Here is a 21,134-nt window from a genome sequence, read left to right as displayed (position 1 = left end):
CCGCGGGAGGATGTGAGTGGGGCTCCTGAGAGCAGCACTAGGAACGCGAGCAGCAGAATTTGGGCAGGTCGGAGAGGCTGCTCAGGGGGTATGAGGGGTGTGAAGTGTGGGGGTACAAAGGATGGAGGTGACAGGTGCTGTGCTGTCAGTGGGGTTGTGCCAGGAGCTGTGTTGGTGTGCCCAACGTGCCATAAAATGAAGGTGAGAGGCAGAAATCTCTGTTGTACACTGTTTATTTTTCATGTGGAGCTTGGCCAATAAATAGGACTGAATTAAAGCAATGCTCATGAAAAATAAAAGCCAACCATGACTCAGAAGTGCAAAATGGCCTTCCACGTGTCCAAAGACAATGAGGTTCTGGTTTGCTGGAGACAGCATTATGGATATTGGTGTCTGTACCAGCAGGGGAAAGGCTTCGGCTTATTGATGTCCTCCTATGTGGGAAAAGGATGCCTGGTACAGGATATGGCTTTGTCACTGGGTCGCCACCTGGGACTAAGAGCTTTTGCCAGGCAGAGGTCGCTCTGAGTTTCTCTCCAGCCCCATCTACACGCCATGGATGCTGTCTTCCACCCCAACCACTGACCGATGGCTGCTGAATAGGGAGCGTTATGAAATTAAAACCAACAGTAAAACTCAAGGAGAAGAAAAACCTGCCCACCTCCATTGTGTTTGGACATGGCTCGTTGTATGAACAGCACCAGTAGCGAGCGGACAGTTCCCGTGGTGGAGGAGTGGTTTGTGATGGGAAGACTTGAACTGGCAAAGGATCAGAAAACTAACGAGTGCATCCCAGGTATGAAATTACAGTAACTGGTTGCCTAAGGCTGAGAAAGGTCTCAATTGCATCATCCCGCCAGGTGTGCAGCTGAGCTCACTGTGGCTCTTCTCATGCACTTCCTCATGAAAGCAGCATTCGTCCTGTTCCCTGCTCACCTCTTGTTGCAGCTCCATGACGGAGGAGCCAGCGGGGCTCCAGAAGGCAATGCATGCCTTGAGATAGTTACTGGGTCCTGTGGTAGTCGGGGTTGTTTGGCAAAGCATTCCCCAAGACACATCATAGAATCATTAAGATTGGAAAAGACCACTAAGGTCATCTAGTCCAACCATTGGCCCATCCCCAAGCCCACTAACCACGTCCCTCGGTGCCACATCTCCATGGTGACTCCACCACCTCCCTGGGCAGCCTGTTCCAATGCTGGGGGACAAGTGCCAGCTGAGGGGCTGCATGGTAGAGCCAGGAGGAAGGCAAGTCAGTTATTTGCCAAGCTGCAGGTGATCAGAGTGTGCATCATGGAGAGGAGAAAGCTTCCTTAGTGCTACTTCTGTAGTTCTGCTTGGGGACTTAAGTACATCACAGCAAGAGAAGGAAAATCCTAGTGCCTAAGCCCATTTTGAATCACAGAATCAGAATTGTTTGAGTCGGAAAGATCATCCAGTCCAACTCCCCTGCAATGAACAGGGATATCAGCAGCTAGATCCGGTTGCTCAGAGGCTGGCCCATCCGTGCGGATAGGGCCCACCTCATATCAGCAGTCACTGGGACCCCATTAGCTGCCTGAGGCAGCCTCTTCTCCATATTAGGGTAGAGGAATGGCCCCAGCACCCCATGCAAGGACAGCTTGTCTGTGGACACATTTGGTTCAGAGTGTGACGTGCAATTTCTTTGACTAGATTAGTAGCACACGGGGACAGCAGCACTGCTGGGATTGCTGCAGGGTGATGTCTGGGAGCAGTGGGGTTTCCAGGAGAGGTTTGTCTGTCCCTGGGTAGTAGGACTCCACATATATTAGTACCATTCAGCAGCAGAAAATGCCAGTCCTCAGAGCAGTTATTTCCCACTGCAAGAAAATGCAGCTTGGGTGCTCTTCACTTACTTCCTTGTCTCTGAAGTACAAACCTAGGGAACAGAGGTTGTGATGTAGCTGTTCAGGCACTAGGAATATGGAAAAAGATTTGATAAAGCTCAGGGTGTTTGTACAGCCGGAATCTTTACATATGCCCTGAACAAAGGCTTGGTCAACAAGCAACATTCAGCAGTTTGAATGTATCAAATGAATTTCCATCTGCTCAGCTGGACAACGCTCCATTTTGATGGCATGATTCAAGGTCTGGGGTGGATTTCATTCAGAAAAGAAGGTTTATTTCCCATTTCTGAATGTATTTGCTGCAGCAATGCCCTTCCTTTGCGTGCTGGAAGAGCTCTGGGTTGCAGGGTCTGACTTCTCCAACTGCTGGCTGCAGCTGTGTGCCCACATGCTGGGTCAGGACTTCGGAGGGCTGTGGCTCCCGCTCAGCCTGGTACCCCTGATCTGGCCAGCCCCCAGCAGCAGGAAGCAGCAGCACATGGACAGGAGCTCACTCGCAGGCGGATGCTATTCTGCCAGTCCCCGGCACCGTGCCAGGCAAATGCTGCCGGTGAGGCCTCCAGGCGCTGCGAGGGAGCGGGGATGGGATGCGCTCTTCCTGAGATCTCCCTTGCTGTGCTCCAGTCCATTTCCAACATCTCCCAGAGCACGTTCCCTGCTGTCAGAGATACCCCAGATGTTCCTCACGCTTCTCCCCATCCAGCGGTTGAGTCCATAGCTTGTTCTTCTGTCTCATGGTTAAAAAAATATCCGTATTTTATTTTTCATCCTCGTCTCCCTCGCTCATGCTGCTGAGGGAGGCGGAGGCAGCTTTAGGAGAAGAGGGTGGGGAGGCTTTGTTGAAGACCCATGGAGGGGATGGCGAGCGGGATGGCGAGCGGCCTCGTGTAGGGCTGCTGGTTGGGCTCTGCCGCGGAGAGAAAGCCTGGAGCATTCGGCCGCTTCGCTCCTGGAACATCTGCTTCTGCAAAAACAAAGTGGGAAGGTGCTCTGAGTAAGACACCAGGACAGGAAGCGTCTGTGGGCAAGAGGGGCTGCTCTGCGTGGCTCCTCACCTGGGCTTAACATGGGACAGACTTCTGCTCTGAAGCACGGCCCCTTCATCCCACGTGTACTTCACCTCTCGAGCTGAGCTCGCAATAAGCTGTTTTTTGACATGATAGGACTTTCCTTCTAGCAAGGACAGCCTTGGTATGAGAAAATTGTATACTGTCCTGAGTTAACCAGAGGAGCCACCTTGGGCTCATTTTAGATGTGACAGTCATACCGGCTCACAGTCAGTCCCCTGCCTGACCTCCCCTTGTTCCCAGGATCTTTTTGGTGTGCTGCACAGGCAACTGCCTTCTGCTCAGCCGCCTGGCCAGCGCAGGCCGTTTTCCTTGCTCCTTTGTCAAGGGCAGCAGCCCAGTGCCTTCCCAACATTGTCAAGTGCTGCTCCTGGTACCTGGAGTGTGCACAGCCCAAACCCTTAAACTGGGGGCCAGGGTGGTTATGTCAGAATTCAGATGTCTGTTAAAAGAGAAACACACGCAGCCTGTATGCTCTGCTTTGGGCTTTATTGTTGTTTGCTTGCTAAAGTCGAGTGAGAACCTGCCATAGCTGGTGGGGTGGAAACAGACCAAATTTTCAGGCAAATGATCTACTACAGTAAGGCAAATGCTGCTTCTTGTTAGTGCTGCTGTGACCTTGCAGTAAGGCTCTGGGACTCGGTTACAGGTGACAGGGTTTGTACTGCGCAGCGGCCGTCGGCTTCATGCTGAATACTCAGAATCAGAGCGGCTCATTTCTCCTCTTGGAAACAGGGAGCAAGAACTCTCAGTGTTGCTTGTAGTGCCAGGAGTCGGCTCATAGGTGATGCTTAGCTGGAATGGAAAAGCCATCCCCAGCAAAGTTAAGTCATCATTCAGGTCTGAGAGCCAAATACTTGTGCAGAGATATGTTCTGGGTTCTGGGCATGCTGCTTGGGCTACTGAAGGCTTTCTTAATTTGAGGTTACATTTTGTTCCTCGTCCCCTTCCCACGCCTGCTAGTCCCTCCTTTAGATGCTCTCTAATAGCTTTATGTCCTTAAATTATAGTGCTCAACACTGCACCCGGTGCTGGAGGTGAGGCTGTGCAGCACAGAGCAGAGCAGGACAACCCCTCACCCCGTGGCAGTGCTGGGCCAGGTGCACTCCTGGGCACTGTTGGCCTCGCTGGATGCTGGGCCACACTGCTGCCTCAGATTCAACTCACCACCAGCCAGAACCCCCAGATTCCTTTCTGCAACGCTGATCTGCCTCTCATTCTCCACTTTATATGTATGTCCAGAGTTGCCCCATACTAGGAACAGAATCTAGAACTTACTGTTGTTAAGCATCATGTGGCTGGTAATTGCCAACTGCATGTTCAATTAGTGAAGATCTCTCTGTAAGACAACAGCTCCTCTTAACTCCGTATCACCTGCAAACTTACTTAGTGTGCATTTGAATCCTGCATCTGGACCACTGATGAAAGCATTAAAGAAAACTGGCCCTAAAACGGAGCACCAGGGAACCTCACTAGTGACTGGCTGCCAGCCTCATGTAACCCCAGGTTGAAAGCCTGCCCTGTCAGCCAATTGCTCGCCCGGCGTGTTGGTTTGATTTAGCCTGTTTCATCCTCTCCCTGTAAATAAGCCCTACCAAAAACACGGTGTTTGATATATTTTTATCCTGGCCAAGTGAGCCACTTTTGACTCTCTTGCCCCTGCCACCTACTGGCCGTTTCAAAAAGCTCAGTAACGTGATGCTGCACGGTGCGGTACCAGTGCTGGGGGGAAATGAAGTGGCCCAGCCTGGCTCTATCTGTCCCACTTGACAGTGGGCATTTGACTGTACCCCTGGACCGGAAAGGAGAATTTCACCTTCCTGCTAAGGCTCTCAGCTGAACTGTAAGACATTTTCCTGGTCCCTGCTTCAGTGAAGGGTTTGGTGATTGAACAGCCTGATGTGCTCACACCTTCAGCTGGGGAGGAGGGTTGCCCAGCCAGTCCCCACTGCCTCTCATACAAGTGCCTGAAGCACTGGGCCGACAGCTAAAACCACAGCCAGCTGCAGGAGATGGCAGAGGTATTCCTAACTCCAGGATGACTCCTCTTCCCCTGGCCCTGCTCATCCAGGGTAAGTGACACTCATACATCTTTGCAATCCCCGTGCTCCTGATGGAGGTGGTCCTCTGGTCTGTGACACCGAACATTAATGACTTGCTTTAAACACCAGAGGGTCAGACAAGGCTGTGTGCCAGGACCTTTTGGGGAGGCAGCGGAAGAGCTTTCAAGCCTTGCTTCAAGCACATTCGGATTCCTCCAATGGGTGAGGGAGACAGTACTTATGTTTGTCAAACTTACGTCTGGGCAGAAGAGTTTTTCCCACTTCTGCATTTTATACCTTGTAGTGGCATTCATGCAGCTCAAGGGTTGGGTCTATGTCGATAGCTACATGCCATGACAGGCTGGGCAAAAGAAATTACGTTGCCTACATGTTGATACTCCTTTGTTTTACAAAACAGGCACCAATGAGGCACTGCAGAGGGCTAATGCTTTTGTGCTATTGATTTTTCTGCTGACTTTCAAGGTCCAGGCTGCGGACATGTGCCATGTTCAAACACCAGCCCTGGGCTCCAGCTGCAATACGTGAGATTCACCCAAACCTCCTTGGCTGCCTGTGGGGCTGCAGCCGTGTCCTGGCAGGGCTGTGCCCAACTGCCTCTGCCCATGCAGCGAAGGCAAAAAGGCTCTCTGAAGGAGCGGGTTCATCCCACCGAGAGGAAGATTCACGCACAAGTCACACGCTGTAAGCTTTACTTGCTGCTAATCTAATCAGAAACGCAGCTCTTTCGCTCATAGATGCCTGAAATGAGGTGAAATCAGTCCCACTGTTAGTTCTGTTTCCATGGAGCTCCACGTGTGCCATTAGGGGCTGCAGGTCAGGCCGTGCTGGGGAACTCTCTTGAGCCAGAACAAAAGTTTCTGTGCCATATAAATTGTCGCCGTTTCTGACCCCTCTGGGACTCTCTCAAGAAACGCGCACAGAGAATTGAGCAGGTGAGCTACATTATAAACGAGTTGCCTACAAACGTTCCTTCTGAAAACTGACACTGTGACCTTTGTCAGAAGCCGCTATTTTTTGTGGGTTGCGCGGCCCTTACTTTGAGAAAATTGATGCTAGCACCAAATGCGTTATAATGACTATTTGTGAAATAATAACAGCATATTAATGGAATTCAAATTACAGATCTAGGGATCTACCACACCCATAGCGATTCCTATACTTTTACTGTCAACATTAAAAGCAACATCTAACTAACAGTGATAGGGCAAATTAATGTTAATAACAGTTTTGACACTAATAGCAAGTTATCGTTATTTTAAAAGTCTCTCCTGCTGCAAAGCTCAAACTGATGTAAAAAAGCCACACCACCTCTCAGCTCGCTGTCACTGATGCTTTTCCCACAAGCGTGCAAGGAGACTACACTCCTCTGGACTCTTACTGAGTTTTTCCTTAGCAAAAGTCTCCAATTGCATCAGATTTCCCACTGTGTGGTCTGGACGTTAACTCAGGACATTGCACAGCATCTCCCCCAAAATATCTTTGCAGAGCAGCTTTTCCCTCATAAGCTGAATTCTGTACAATGTTTATCACTGTATGGTTTTTAAATGAACTAAGTGTGCAGCTCTGAGTTGGTAGAGCAGGGGAATAAGATCAAGGCTTTAAACTTCTCTTCTTCCCGACGCACACCCAAATGCATCTCATCTCTTGTGGATTTTGTGTGATGTTTACACTGGTTTGATCTGTTGGCTGCATCTCTTTGTTCAGCACCTATGGCCACAGGACCGCACTGGGAACACTAACTTGCATACAAAGCTCTTTTTATGTGGATGTGGTCACTGCAGGTAGACCTGGGTTCTTCATCAGAAGAGTTTGTGGTCTTCACTTCCCTAAGGAAAGTGATGCTAGCAGTGAACAACTGGCCAACAAAGGTACATCTTAGAGTGGGACATGTGGTGGTCAGAGGGCACCTGCCCTCACAAGGGACAGATGTCGCTGTAAGGAGATGATAAAGATGCAGTCTATGTTCTTAAAGCCTTCTTATAGGCTTTTCTCTGTTGAGCTGTAATCAGCATGGCAAGTGATGGCAGAGGGATAGTGATGGTGAAAACTCCAGCAGAAGGCAGCTTGGTGGCACCAAGTTCTGACATGGCTGTTGCATGGGCTATTTAATTCACCATCTTGACATGGATTTGTTTATAAACAGGAGCTCTACTATGATCCTTTCAACAGAGCATACTATTCATAATGGCACACTGTTCAGTTATAGACTGATAAAAGTAGGATGAGGGAACACTGTGTGTGTTGGCTCTTTACAAATGTTCCAACAGTATCTGCATCACGCTCCTGCTAAACTGCTTTTTTTCTGGCTTGCTGCCTCTGTTGACGTTCAGTCTCAAACAGTGAGCCGTAGGCAGCTAAAGCTGTGCACAGTTCTCTTGTGAAAGGTTTGATTTCAAATAAGGAGGGGAGCTGCCTGACCGTCTGCATGCCACGGTCTGAAAATTCACCTCCAAAGCATCCTGCTGCTCTGCTGAGTATCTGTCTTGTTCTTCCTCTGCTCTCCTCTGCTTACTCTGCATTGCTTGCTTCTCTCCTCTGTACTTGCAAAAACTTCCTCAAACTGAGCAAAACCCTTGCTTGGAGCTTGCAATTAAAACAGCATGTCTGAGATAACACCAGTACTGAAGGGTTTGGCTGGGGCCTGGGCTTCCACCAGAGCATGTCTGCATAGAGAAGTTGCTAGAAAAGGACTGACTCCCAACAAGAAGGGCTAAGAAGTTCTGCATTAACAAATGATAACTTCTGCATTCAAAAGAAGTTTTGTTCCTGGATTCAAGGTAGCAATGGGAAGCGTTACAAGAAAACAAGGCTTCTGAATGTCTGACAACTATCAGAACTGGAAGATGAAAGCCAGGTCTCTTTTGGGACTTCGTTTTGAAACCAACTCACCACTTGTTGCAGGATTTTAGTTTGAGAAGGTGGTGCGTTGGGATTTCTCCCCCAAACGACAGTGTTACAGCCCCTTAACTACCGTTCCAAAGCACCAGTAGATCCTGGGTAAATGGGGTCTGTGGAGCCAGCACTTACTGAGGAGACCTTCGAAAGTGCTTCAGTTTTACCTGAAAATTCACTGCAGTCAGTTAGATGACCTGGTTCACCAGACATGTATGAGAATTTCTCAGTACTGAAAATCAGTAGATCTTACGACTAGGAAACCTCATCTACTGTTGAGTGCAGAGAATGAACAGAACAATTAAGTTTTTAATATTCCCGTTTCTCCCATCAACTTTGGTGTATAGCCTATCTCTGCTATCTCTGTGGTCTTATTTAGTGCTAAAGAGGGAAACAGACCATATTAATTCTGTTTGCTTAGAAATAAGTGGCTGTTAGGCAGCATGGCTAAATGTAGTATCGCATCCACTATCGCAACTTACTTAACGACAGGATATCTCACTGGTTAAAAAATATTATAAGCAAAAAAGACACAAATTGTTGCAAAGAAGCAACAGGCATCGCAGATCCTCCGGCTGCAGTATTGGCACACATTACTGGATTCAGCAAGCAGGTCTGGCATTAGCCTACCGTGCTGGCTTTCAAAGTAAATACTGCAGCAAAGGAATCTGCTTTTGACTCTGTGATACGGAGAATAAATAAATAACAATGCTCACACTCCCTGGGATGGCAGAATACCTACCAGGGCTCCGTCAGGTCCAAACAGCTCTAAAAAGTTGCCAATAAATTCCCTGGACTTTTCTTCCCATTTCTGAATGAGGTCATGGCTCTTCTCTTCCACCTTGTTCACAAATTCTTTTGATTTTTCCTCTACGTTCTTCACTTTTTCTTTCATTTTGTCCACTTGGTTTTGAAAGCGATATTTCTTCTCCTGTTTAGAAAGTGTAGGCAGCAGTTAATATACCGGGACTTACTTGGGAAACATTATGCACTGAATGCAAAGAAGGAAAAAAAAAATCTCATTACCGTATCTGCTTTACATGTATATATGCATTTAATGTATCTGTAATGAAGCACAGCAAGTGCATGTTGAAAAGACTATTTTATGTGATTACTATGTTTATTCCACTACGTCGCTCTGCATGTGTTTGCAAACTGAATGCACTCTGAAAATTTTGTGAATCTTGTCAAGATTACAGGCAAGAAATGAACAGTTCAAACTTAGAAAGCAAAAGACGAATGCATCCTGCTGCTGACTTGCCAGCCTGGATGTTGACTTGGTTGACAAATGCCCCTAAGGTCAGACTTCTGCAGAGCAGAAGGAAACTTCTGTTCACCTCAGAGCCTGGCAAACAGGAGATTCAGACTGCCAGAAAAGAAAGCAAACTCCAATTGCTTAGTAGCCAAAACAGCGAAAGTGAAGATACTGTTAGAGAGCCATTCTTTGGCCACCCTTCTAAAATACTTCAGGGCTTTTGTCCTGAAATGTCTCTGTGCTCCTCAGAAGTACAGCATCCAGAACTAACTAAACCTTTGGCCCTGAAAATAGAATGAAAATCCACAGCAACACAGCACACTACCAGCTTTCAATTTCCTCTGAACTTTGTTTAATTGTCCCTTTAATTTGCTTTCCATATGCACATTGCTTAGTGCTGGGGGGTGAGGTTATTCTAGCTCTTTGCAGGCTGCAGGACCAAAGAAGATTATTAAAGTCCAAAAAAGCCTAACTCACTTTGCACCTAGCAGGCAGCCTTCCATTACCTAGGAAACCAAAGCTTTTCTGTCTTGGCGAAATCTCATTTTTTGTTTTGAAACACAGAAAGTCTCTGGTGAAAAGCAGTATTTTTGCATTTAAATTACAATAAGCTACAATAACCAAATGTCAGAAGGGACTTCAGAATACATGGGTTTGAGACTGGCATAAGATATGTAACAGTATCTTAACCTCAGAGCAGTAAAAGAATGCCTCCGAGAACCCCCAAGGCATCCAGCATACCCTCATTTAATGGATTCTTGCAGTAGTGACTGTTATGGGTAAAATACTTAAGGCAGGATTTTTAGAGGTGTAAAAGACTGAGAAGAAACACTGTGAAATATTTATGCCCAGCGTGCTGTAATTTATCCGCCAAACTTCAAGATAAGAAACAAGTAAACAAAATCCTCAAGAAATGACACAATTCAGTCATTCCTGAGGGGGCTTCCCAGCTCCAGAGGAGGAGGGGTAAGGCCCCCTATGATCTAGCCCAATCATGAGGAAGACGTCAGTAATCTAGGTTACCTCAAGGCCTTAAACTGGGACTTGAAACAGAAAATGAAGGGAAGTAAGCTTTCATCTCTGTCACTGTTTACTGGAGGGTAAGGTGCAGCTGAATTTTTCTGAGCAATCCTTCCAAACAGCATTCTTGCCCTACTTACACTCTTATGCTATGTATTTACTCCCTAACACGCTTCCTTGTGTTTTAAAACCTGTTTTAGCCTTCTCTAGTTATCTCAGGAATCAGCATTTTTGTTGTTTCTTTCTTTATTAATCTTGTCACACTGAAGAGAAAGTTTGGATATAAAAATCTTTGCTTTCTGTGCTGCCTTCTCGCAACAGGAATAAAGAAACAGGTCATTTATGGGGTCAGTGTTTGAGAAGACAGCAGCTGTGGGGCTGGTCTCCTTCCTAGTATGTCATTTACAGCTTAAGGAGGGACAGAAGCAGCAGCTTTGTGAAAGCCAAAAATGGAAATGAAGCTGCTAATTACTAAGAGTAATTAAAACTACCTTCAGCTTACCTATTTCTTTTAAATTTAGTTCTTCCCAGCTCAGTCTTCTCTTTCTAAAACATTAGGGGGAAGATTCACTTTCTTAGCCTCTATGGTACCCTTGGGGTCCTAGGAGAGAACGTTTCAGAAGCAAATGTGGATGAGAGTACTTACATTTATAAAACTAACGTTCAGCTCTTTGGCGGTGTATCCTCGTTGGAGGTTGCGCCGGGCATACACATCATAGTCCCGGACAATCCTTGTGATTATATCTGATGTTGAGATACCCTCAGTTCTCTGCGTTGGTACGAACATTCCTGAGCAAAGTGGGAAAAGAAAGCCAGCTGGAAAAGCACGGCAGGACCAGGCACTGCGGCAGGTAGCTGAGAAGGGACACAAAAAGCCTAACCAAAGTCAAGACACTTGCAATTCTGGCCATCTTGTTCCTAGTTCTTTCTTCTTGTTCCTTTGTAAGAGGGTGCTAGGTTGCTGTATGGTTCGTTTTCCCTCAGTCTGCAGGAAGGCCAAAACTTCCCCCCTGCACAGCGTCAAGTTCTGATGAAATTACCAGACTGGCAGAGGCTCCTGAGTCAGCCCTTGGCTGGGGGAAACAATTAACTTCCACTCACACTGCTGAAAGACCATCTGCTGCTCTCTTGTGTACTTCTACTCTCCCCTGCATTCCTGCGCTGTTCTGTCTGACAGTCTTTGTTCTGCTAAGTTAAAAAAAACCCATCCAACCAAACAAAACCAGTTAGACAAACCACTGGCGAAAACCACAAAGCACCTTCGGGCAGAAGATGTATACTCTGCATTACAAGATACGAAACTACAGTATGAGAATACAGTGGGGACTGAGGCCATCAGGCCCTCCAGCCCCTCCATCATGTATATCTAGCTACTTAAGTGGCTGCATTATCACTCTCCCTTCTCCAACTAACAAAACTGGTAGTTTATTAATGCTGCATTGTTCTCTTCAATAGAGCTGAGGAATGTATTTGTTTTTCGCTGTTCCTCATCAGGACACAATCACTTGATCTGTTAAAACAAGTGACAAAGGCAGTAATGCCAACACATGTTGCCTTACGAGTTATTTAGTGCCACAAAAAATGGCTACTATCACTTATCGTGTAATTGCAGTATTAAGCTGCTAACGGCAGAGCTGTGAGTTAAGACTAGAAATAGTTTTGTAAAAAAATAAAAACAGAAAATAGTGCTTTGTCTTAAAAGAGCGCTATAGCTATTGATCAATTAATTCTCGTGTTCACTTTAGAAGGCGGGCACTGCTAGCCAGTTTCACAGGGTTAGAAAAACAAATGGGGAAGGAATCGAGAAGCTTAGCAGCCTCTTGTGACTAAATGATATTGGATATGTTTTCCTTCTGATCTCTAATTAGTATTCTCCTCAAAGTTAAGATTATTTTAATCAAGAGCAGAGAGGTTTCCCCAGTCATGCTTTTCAGGCATGCAGCAGTCACTCAGGAAAGTATTTTTGGAAGCAGTGACACCCGCTTTAAGCCAGAAGCTTCTATAAATAGGAGCTACAAGAATTCATTAACAGAAGCCAACCTTTACTCTTGCTATGCCAAATGCTGAATTGTTTTCAAGTGTCAAAAGCCACTTTGTCTTTAGCCCTTTTACCTTTTCTCACTGATTTTGCTTTTATTTGCTTCATATGTTAAACCAGTTCATGTTTTCAAACCCAGCTGTTTACAGATGGGCAGAGGTTTAGTCAGCACACCGCTGCAGAGCTCACAGTTGTTCATATTCCCTCTCTTCCATCAATTACACAGGGAAATAGCAGTCCATGGAAATCTATACATGAAGCTCCAAACCTTGCATTTGTTTCTCTGTTCACTAACGACTTGGTGAGGGAAAAAGGGAGTACTGAAACTAAGGAAAACGCACAAATGCTTCCACAACACTGTTCTATTTAAGACAAAATACCCTAGGGGAAATTCACTACACCCATAATGCTATTCTGGAATGTTAGGACAATTACATTATTAGATCTCAAAACTAAGGTAGCATTATTCCTGTTTTACATCTAACTGGAAATCACTTCTCCAGCATCCTTCAGCGATGGACAAAGGACAGAACACAGCTCCCTGAAGTTACAAGCTCGCATTGTGTGGTGCAACAGCAGAGAAGGATGTGTCAAGTTTGGGCGCTCTCTAGCTCAGTCTGATAATAACAGACACCAAGGCCACCTGTCATGTTGTATGGGGGACTTGGCACCTCACAGACCTAATGCAAAATAGCCTTCCAGTCTGTACCTATTCTATTCTATATGTTCCAGCCATATCATAGGTATGTTTGTTCCACTGCCTAATAAAGTGGTGCAGGCTCTGAATCTGTAGAGGACAGCTGTGAGTCCAACACCACAGTGACATATGCAAGTGGAAAAAGATCAAGAACTGCTGCTATAAAAAGCTTATTTGTACAGCTCGGGTCAATACCTGCTCTACTGCTGTCATTGTATAGCTTGAGAATGTCACTTTGTGCTACAAATTACCATCAGGCAGATTTGTTCTTGAATTTCTTTAAGACCTGGAAGAGGACGGATTCTCCATTGTTCAAAGCAGCACTTCCAGACAGCAGTGGGAGAAAGAAATAATCAGTTCCTCCTCCCGCACTGTTCATTTTTCCAGAAGCAAAGAGTGGCTTAACAGAGTCTGCTTAGATCAGCTTCCATCAGCTTCCATGAACTGAAGACAAACTTGTGATGACTTCAGCTTGTTCACAGTCAACGCAATATGGTAATCAACCAACCTGCTAAATGGTCATGCTAAATTAATTACTCTGGTATTGATTTAAACCCTCTGCCAGCGTAGTGAAAAAACCCACGGTGTAAATCAGAAGTGGATCCTGATGACTCCTGCAGGCCTACACTGTGTCCTCTCATATTCAGGCTTGTTCTATGTCAAGGAGTTATCAGTTTGTTTACCAACAAGCTGCTGCAGTTGGCTGGGCTGTTATGGGAACTGAACTAATTTCCATCAGTTTATGGTTCTCACCTTAGCCCCCTAAATTCATTAAAGAGAAAAAGATGGGACTATTTTTTTTTATGACAGATCTGAATGTTTTCCTGGGAACTACAGCAGGAATTCAGCACAGGACATCCTTTGTGGTTTTACAAAGTCAATCTTTCTGCTGAAATCAGTAATACCTGATTTTAGATTGTGAGAGAACATGGTGTTATCTCTGCTGCTTTTCTCACAGCAGTTGTGGTCAAAAGGCAGTAAAAGAGGCTGAGGCTGAATAGAAAGGTGCTAAAAGTGTGAAGTTGCTCTTACCTGCCTCTTTTATGTGCTTGTATACATCATCCGAGCCAGCAGAGGAGTACGGGATGTCATCGTGGGCTACAAAGTCAATCTGCCAGTGAACAGAAGAAGAATCACATGCCAACATCACTGAATTTTGGTTCAGTGAGGGGTTGTTGTGGAGGATCAACTCTTGACTTCAGCTGACTTTTTTTTGACATTCTCCTCCTAAAGCCATCACCTAGAATTCTGCACTAGATTTAGGCCTGAAACTGCTAAGTTCTGTGATAATAATGGAAGAACAGAAAGCTTGTCTCTAGAAGCACTGTCATTAACACACTGCTGTGGCTGTCTGTGTGTGATATTCTGTAGAAAACTGAAGACAGCTGCTTCTGACACTGGAAGAACTGAGTCAAGTGGCAAAGCCCTTATGTGCAAAACGATGGAGGCAGGATCAATGACTCTGCCTCCTTAGAGCTGTGCGTGTAGACCAACCATGCTGTCCCCTCAGCTCCCGGTGATGTGGGCACCAAAGTACGTTTAGTTAGTTATGCTTTTGCTAAGACGTGCTGCATGACAGATAATAGCGTGTAAGAGGTTATATTTCTTTGAATTTCTGGCCAAGTATTTCACCTGTTCACATTAATATGAAATAGGTATTTAATTCAAGACTTTACTATAACTTCACTGGTTCATGATCTTTCCTGAATCTAAGTGTATGAATGATTCTTCAGTGTTATTTTGCCATTCAAAAATCAGCCCAGAATACCAAGGAAAAAACAAAGAGAAACAAAGCATTTTCTGACACCAACTGAGGGCAAGCAAAGCATGTACCTAAGTTTGGTGACCAGAGGGAACTGAATTAAATAATTTACTTCAACTGACACAACTTTACGTGCTTGCTGTTTATCTTCAGTTGACAGTCCATACAAGGTAAAGGGGGATAAGAGAAGAAACGTACCTTATGTTTCTCAAGGAACTCTGGTGTTAGTGTCCAGGGTGCATCTCTGATGACCTCATCCACGTAGCGACAGTGTCTGAGGGCTTCATATCTTTCTGTTTCATTCATCACAGTGAAGCCTTTGAACTTATGAGTTAAATCATCACTGCAAACTAAAATATGGAACTATCATCAAAATGGCTTCACCTGCTGTAGAATTTGCACGATCAGACATTTTTCACTTCCCATAATTACATTAAGCACTTAGTTATCATCTTAGCTAATTCTGGAGGGCTCCAGGGCCTCTGGGAGTTCAGCTCATGGTTGGCAACTACAACCACAGACATATGAGAGATCTTCCCTTTCTGGAACTGCAGCCAGTGCCCAAGTGAGATACTGCAGGACAACTCATGTGATACTGTTGGCACAAGTGAGGCAAGTGAATCCCACTACAAGCAGAGATTTCAGGGCTGATGATGGACAATGTTTTAAAAGTAAATGGAAAGTGCAGTGGCAAACTACATGTGTCACAAAATGGCTGAGGCAGGAAGATACCTGGACACCTAATCCAATGAGCCCTCCCTGGAGGGGGGCTGACTAGAGCAGGACTGCACCCCAAAGATGGAGACCCCACAGCATCCTGTTCCAGCATTCAACTGCCCTCACAATATAAAGGTTTGTTCTTACGTAAACAAAATTCTAAATGATTAATTTGCCCACACAGCTCTAAATCACAGAAGAACAGTTTCTCATTAAATAAACACCAATAGAAAACAAGTCAGTACAAATTTTACAGGAATCTGTCCCTGAGTTTAGCTTTGACTTCAGCAGACTTCATAGAAAGAGAAATAAGGCTTATGGCATGATCAAAGGGGAAATCGCAGAAGAAAACCCTGTGGAAAGGACTGGGAGAAGCCATATGCTCCAGTGGAGAGGGAAGAGCCTGGGAATGCATTTTTAAGTTTGGATGTGCCAACACTATATCACATTACTTTTAAAATGAGGAAGAAGCACCATCCATGATACTGGAAGATTATAAAAGTTGGCATCATATAATGTTGCATAAAATGCAGTGGCCTGTCCCCACAGCTCTAACTCTGTCCAACATAATAGCTGCAATAGTCATTTGACTCCCACATGGAATAATTTGATACCCATTGGGTTGACAGTATTTGTCCTTCACCACAGGTCAAACCCATGCTTTCACATCTCACTTTTCTGTGACACCTGGGCAAACAGTAAATATACTTGACAAATGATAAATGCAACGTTATTAGTGCCATAGAGGCGTGTGATAGCAGCCCAACTGCAGCCACTTCTTTCCAATTTGAAAACATCAACCCATCAGACAAGGCTCTGGCAAAGATTAAGTCTTTTTTTGAGATTTAAAATGGATGTTCTTGATGTATGGTCATTAAGGACCTATAAAGAAGGAAAAATGTAAATACCCTGGAGTTCAGGCAAAATTCAAAGTCAGATAATAATAATATATATGTATTTCAGCCAACTAAATGCTAATCTCTCTTATTATACCTTTTTTTTTTTTTCATGCCTGCTGACAGGAAATTTAATGAAGAAAATGCACCTGAAGTAGGAAGACTCCTTTCTGAGACTGCATTTATATTTGTCTACAATCTTTATGTAATCTCAGAGGTACCCTCTCCTGGAAGAAAGGGTCTACTAAAATTATTGGGAAACAGTAATTTTTGCTTGAATTTTGTAGAAAGGTGAGATTTCAATTTTTAAGTACTACTTGTTCATACAGAGTGCAGGCACAGGATGTCTGTATTTCCTTTTATTTTCATCATCCTGCTCAGGTGAGTGATTTGGGAAGGTATGAATGTCTATCAGAAACATCTTAGCTCCAAATAATTGTTTTCACAGTAAGAAATAAAAGCGATTGGTTGTGATGCACAGCAAGAAACGCAACACCAGAGCTTCTGCAGCACAAACTGTAGGTGGGTGTGGAAAAGTGCCCATTCTTTAAACATGCTAAGGCACTGCATTGCTGTGAAAAGGTACTAATGAGTGCTGACTGCTTTGTCTTTCACTCCTGAACTAAAGGGAGCTACGCCATGAAATTCAACGAAACTACATTTCGGCCCCAGAGCTCCTTCCCTATCTGTGACACAACCATTTCACCTCTCTTCCTCTTAAAAACAAGAACGAAACCTACATAATTTCCATTTTTTAAGCTTCACACTCTTCACACTTTTGCACCTCCACTAGTTTCTTCTGTAAGCTATCTGGATCAAGAGGGAAACAAGATGTCCTACATTTTTCCTTGGTAACAAAGGGATGTCACTTCCCTCCCAGGAAGCTCCCTTTGAATTGTCACCATTCATAAACTTAAGAGTAAAGCTGAAGACTGCATTTAAAAGGAGATTTTCTTTTTCTCTACGATTTTCTTTTTTTTAACCTTCCCTCTTTCTAACTGATTTGGAACAAAGATGCAATATCATGTGTCTTAGAAAGCGTCTGGAGGTTGTGTTCACATTCTCTTTATTATTTCTCTGAATGTCTGAGCAGCTGAATGTCGTCGTGCAGTATTTCTGAGGTGCATCTCAAACTCAAAGGTGCAGGGAAACTGGAAATGAAATGCACGTTCTCAGGGCCTCACGAGAACAGTGCCTGCACAGCCAGCTGGGCAGGAAACAGCCACTCTCCAGTGACTTCCCTGGCATATACTCACTGCTGAGCATCTGTTAGCAAGCCACATGGCAAAAAAGAAGGAATTAGTGGAAAATGCTGAAAAGAATGTAAATTGCCTGGGGACACTTGGGAGATGAAAAATACGCTCCAGTCATGATCTACAATTAGGTCTACAATGAGGACAGGCAAGATTCAGCTTCTCAGCTGATGGTGAAGACTGGGCTCACACACACCGTACTGACCCAGCAGCCAGAGGACGTGGGCTGTGCCTGACTGGCAGAGGGACTGAAGAGCCAGAAATAAATGAGTGGCTGATCTCATTCACTCATCTCCATCTTTGAACAATTTTGAGTGAATAACTGAAAAAGGTAAATTATTCATGTGGAGCTATTCTAAGCTCAGAGTCACGCAGACACCTGCTTTAACTAGAATGGGAATTGTGCCTGTGCTGCTGAGGGCAGAATTTGACTTTTACTTTAATTGATGCAATTGTAAGATGTAAGTCAAGGCAAATCACCTATAGAAAGCTCCCAGAGTGAAAGTAGCATTCAAAGTCATAGTGCATTAACAGCTGGGGGTGAGAGCACAGCAATAACTCTAATGCTGAAGCACAGAAGCAAAAATTTAGTGCAATAAATTATTCTGATCTTACCTCCTACTAATAAGTAGCTATTTGGGAATAGAGTTTTGGCTTGCATAAGAGCTCTAGCATGGCCAGAGTGGAAGAGGTCAAATATCCCATCTGCATACACTCTGACAGGTCTGTCAACTGTGGAGAAAGAAACACAACAGTGATTTTACAGACCCCAAACAAGTTTCACTTAATTCAGCTGAACAGGTTTTTGTTCCCAGATAAGATCACTGTGAATATCTACTCCAGTTCTGATATTCAAAATCCTCCGTGGGTGAACTTGTGGAGCTTTATCCTGCTTACTGCTTCTTCTCCTCTATACTCTGCTGTTTTCTCTCAAACTTTGCCTATTTATTATCATCCATCATCCCCGTATTCTAATTTAGCAAAAATGTCATCCTCCTGTCTCATTCAGAGTTCCACCATATGTCTTGTTCTTTTCCCTCTGCCTTTCTAGACAGTTCTGTCTTCTGGATTTTTTGATTTTGATTTTTTTTCCTTGCTTTTTACTATTGCTTCACATTTTCTCCCTTCTGGTTTGTGGCTTTTTTCCCCATAACTCACCTCTTCCACATAAGCACTTCACTGTCCTCTCATTACTAAGCCTATCTTTTTTTTCAGCCTTATACCCGCTATCACCCATATAGAACTCCTCCTGTATGAAACCTCCAGCAACAGCCTTTAGGCAGAAAAGGTAAAACATACTTTACCAAATGACTGGCCTGACAGTTGTGCCACACAGAAGTTACCTTCAAGCAAAAGGGCAGCAGAGACAAGAAAAACAGAGCCCTAACATTCATGGAACGTGCTTCAGTGCTCTAGAGAGATGTCTCCACTATCAGGACATCCAGGGGTCCCCAAAAATTTGAGAACACATGATATACCATGAACAACTGACTAGAAATCTGGTATTTACTCCTCTACAGTGGATCTGCTTACGTAATCTAGAAGCTTATTTTAAGTACATAGAGTAAGTATGCAGAGGATACACAATACTCCTGGAATTCAGTGGGGCTAAAATATTTATTTGGGACTTTCTGTGAAATTATTCTGTTTCCCCGGCCCAAACACAGAGGTAAGCCTGGAAAAAACGTTCAGACAGAGCTCACAAATTAAGTATGTCTTCTTTACAAAGGGCAAATGGTCTTTAATTAAGGCCACTTAAGGCTTTTATGTGGTCAGCTAGGGAATCAGTGAAAGAAACTCCAGTGGTAACCATTACACAACACAATTTTCAGGTTGCCTGGAGTGGGCTGGCAAGCCTTCCTTCTAACAACGTGCAAGTATCCATGAGAATATCAAACTCTAGCTTGAAACATTTTCTCCTGGCTTCTTTCTCTAGCAAACAATCAAGTTTTTTTAGTCACTCATTTCTTTCCCATTACCTGATAGCACCACATATCAGGCTGGCCTCTCTGCATCCAAAGAGAAGGCAATAAGCAAGTACTGATACACATCTGCAAGGGAAAGCCTGTGCTTTGTGAGTACCATGGTCCTGCTGATATTCTCTACACATACCTGGTGTTCCCAGGCGGGCCTGTGCAATGGTCAGTTTCTCATGGGGTGCTCGGCACTGACAGCTTGTTTCATCTGCAAATGGGGCAGGTGCTGTCAGAGTCTGGAAGGGAGAAAAACACAAGGTCAATTTGTTTTGTCATCAAGGAGTCAAAAAAAAAACCACTGACCTGTGCCGGAATGCTCTAACCAGGCTAAACACTGGCGTGTTCCCTTAGGACTTACTTATGCTTTTTGGTTACAGTTGAGAAGCTCAAGCATTCTGACTTGAGAGCAGGCACAGAACTGCTTTGTCTGCAGGGCAAAGAGACAGGTCTGATGGCTGTAGATCCTAGCAGCTTAATCCGTGGCTTGGTCTCAACAAGTCCAAAGGCCCAAATTAACAAGATGTGTTTTGCTATGTGTAACTAATAAATAATAAATAATAAAGCTAATTCAAATCTAGAATACTACAAATGGGCCAACTCCTCACACGTACCTGTTTTTCCAACTAATAAAGCACCAGTACAAATGACTGGAACCATATGCTGTTCTGCTGTGTCTTTAATCAGAACCTCAATGTTCTGAATCGACCAAAATGTCGGGTCCTGCATTTTGGTCATAACAACCCCAGGCAACCCTACAGGCTTGGGGAGGTGTGGCTGGAAAGCTCCCAGACGGAAAGGGACCTTGGTGTACTGATGGACAGTCGGCTGAATATGAGCCAGCAGTGTGCCCAGGTGGCCAAGAAGGCCAATGGCATCCTGGCTTGTATCAGGAATGGTGTGGTGAGCAGGACTAAGGAAGTCATCCTGCCCCTGTACTCAGCATTGGTGAGGCCTCACCTCGAGTACTGTGTCCAGTTTTGGGCACCTCAGCACAAGAAGGACATGGAGGTACTGGAGCAGGTCCAGAGAAGGGCAACGAGGCTTGTTAAGGGCTTGGAGAATCAGCCCTATGAGGAGAGACTAAGGAAGCTGGGGCTGTTTAGTCTGAGGAAGAGGAGGCTGAGGGGAGACCTTATTGCTGTCTTCCAGTACCTGAAAGGTTCTTACAGTGAGAGTGGGGCAGGTCTCTTCTCACTACTGACTTGTGACAGGACGAGGGGAAATGGCCTCAAGTTGCACCAGGGCAAGTTTAGGTTGGATATTAGGAAGAACTTCTTTACAGAAAGGGTGGTTAGGTACTGGAATGGGCTCCCCAAGGAGGTGGTTGAATCGCCATCCCTGGATGTGTTTAAGAGCCGTTTGGATGTGGTACTCAGGGATATGATTTAGCAGAGGTTTGTTGTTGTGGTACTGTTTTGTGGTTGTTTTTTTTTAAGAGATAGGCTACTGGTTAGGCTGCGGTTGGAATTGATGATCTTCAAGGTCTTTTCCAACCTGAGTAATTCTATGATTCTATGATTCTCAGACACCTTTGAGGAGCCATTCAAAATAAAGCCTGGACTGCAAGCAGAAGTCCTACCTAGCCAGAGCTATCTGAGCTGCAATTCCCTTCCATTTTCTGACGTGTACT

General features: G+C 44.8%; 1 protein-coding gene across 7 annotated transcripts in view; it reads right to left on the bottom strand.

Annotated features, from left to right (window-relative positions):
- Positions 1–217: 217 nt before the first annotated feature.
- PCYT1B (phosphate cytidylyltransferase 1B, choline) overlaps positions 218–21,134 on the bottom strand; it is a 41,759-nt gene continuing 20,842 nt past the window's right edge. For 2 of the 7 annotated variants that reach the window (XM_072326899.1, XM_072326888.1), the window contains exons 2-8: positions 19,641–19,740; positions 18,144–18,260; positions 14,861–15,012; positions 13,933–14,011; positions 10,812–10,954; positions 8,633–8,821; positions 218–2,832 (exon numbers count right to left, since the gene is read on the bottom strand). In XM_072326899.1, the coding sequence (XP_072183000.1) occupies positions 2,626–2,832; positions 8,633–8,821; positions 10,812–10,954; positions 13,933–14,011; positions 14,861–15,012; positions 18,144–18,260; positions 19,641–19,740 (987 nt within the window). In that variant the 3' untranslated portion in view covers positions 218–2,625. Of the gene's footprint in view, positions 2,833–3,406; positions 3,731–8,632; positions 8,822–10,811; positions 11,021–13,932; positions 14,012–14,860; positions 15,013–18,143; positions 18,261–19,640; positions 19,741–21,134 lie in introns of those variants that run through there. The other 5 variants (XM_072326877.1, XM_072326868.1, XM_072326929.1 and 2 more) reach the window with 3 other exon arrangements.

The sequence above is a fragment of the Excalfactoria chinensis genome, chromosome 1 (genome assembly GCF_039878825.1).
Source record: "Excalfactoria chinensis isolate bCotChi1 chromosome 1, bCotChi1.hap2, whole genome shotgun sequence".
In the NCBI taxonomy this organism is placed as follows: domain Eukaryota; kingdom Metazoa; phylum Chordata; class Aves; order Galliformes; family Phasianidae; genus Excalfactoria; species Excalfactoria chinensis.
This window is presented reverse-complemented; position numbering and strand designations above follow the sequence as displayed.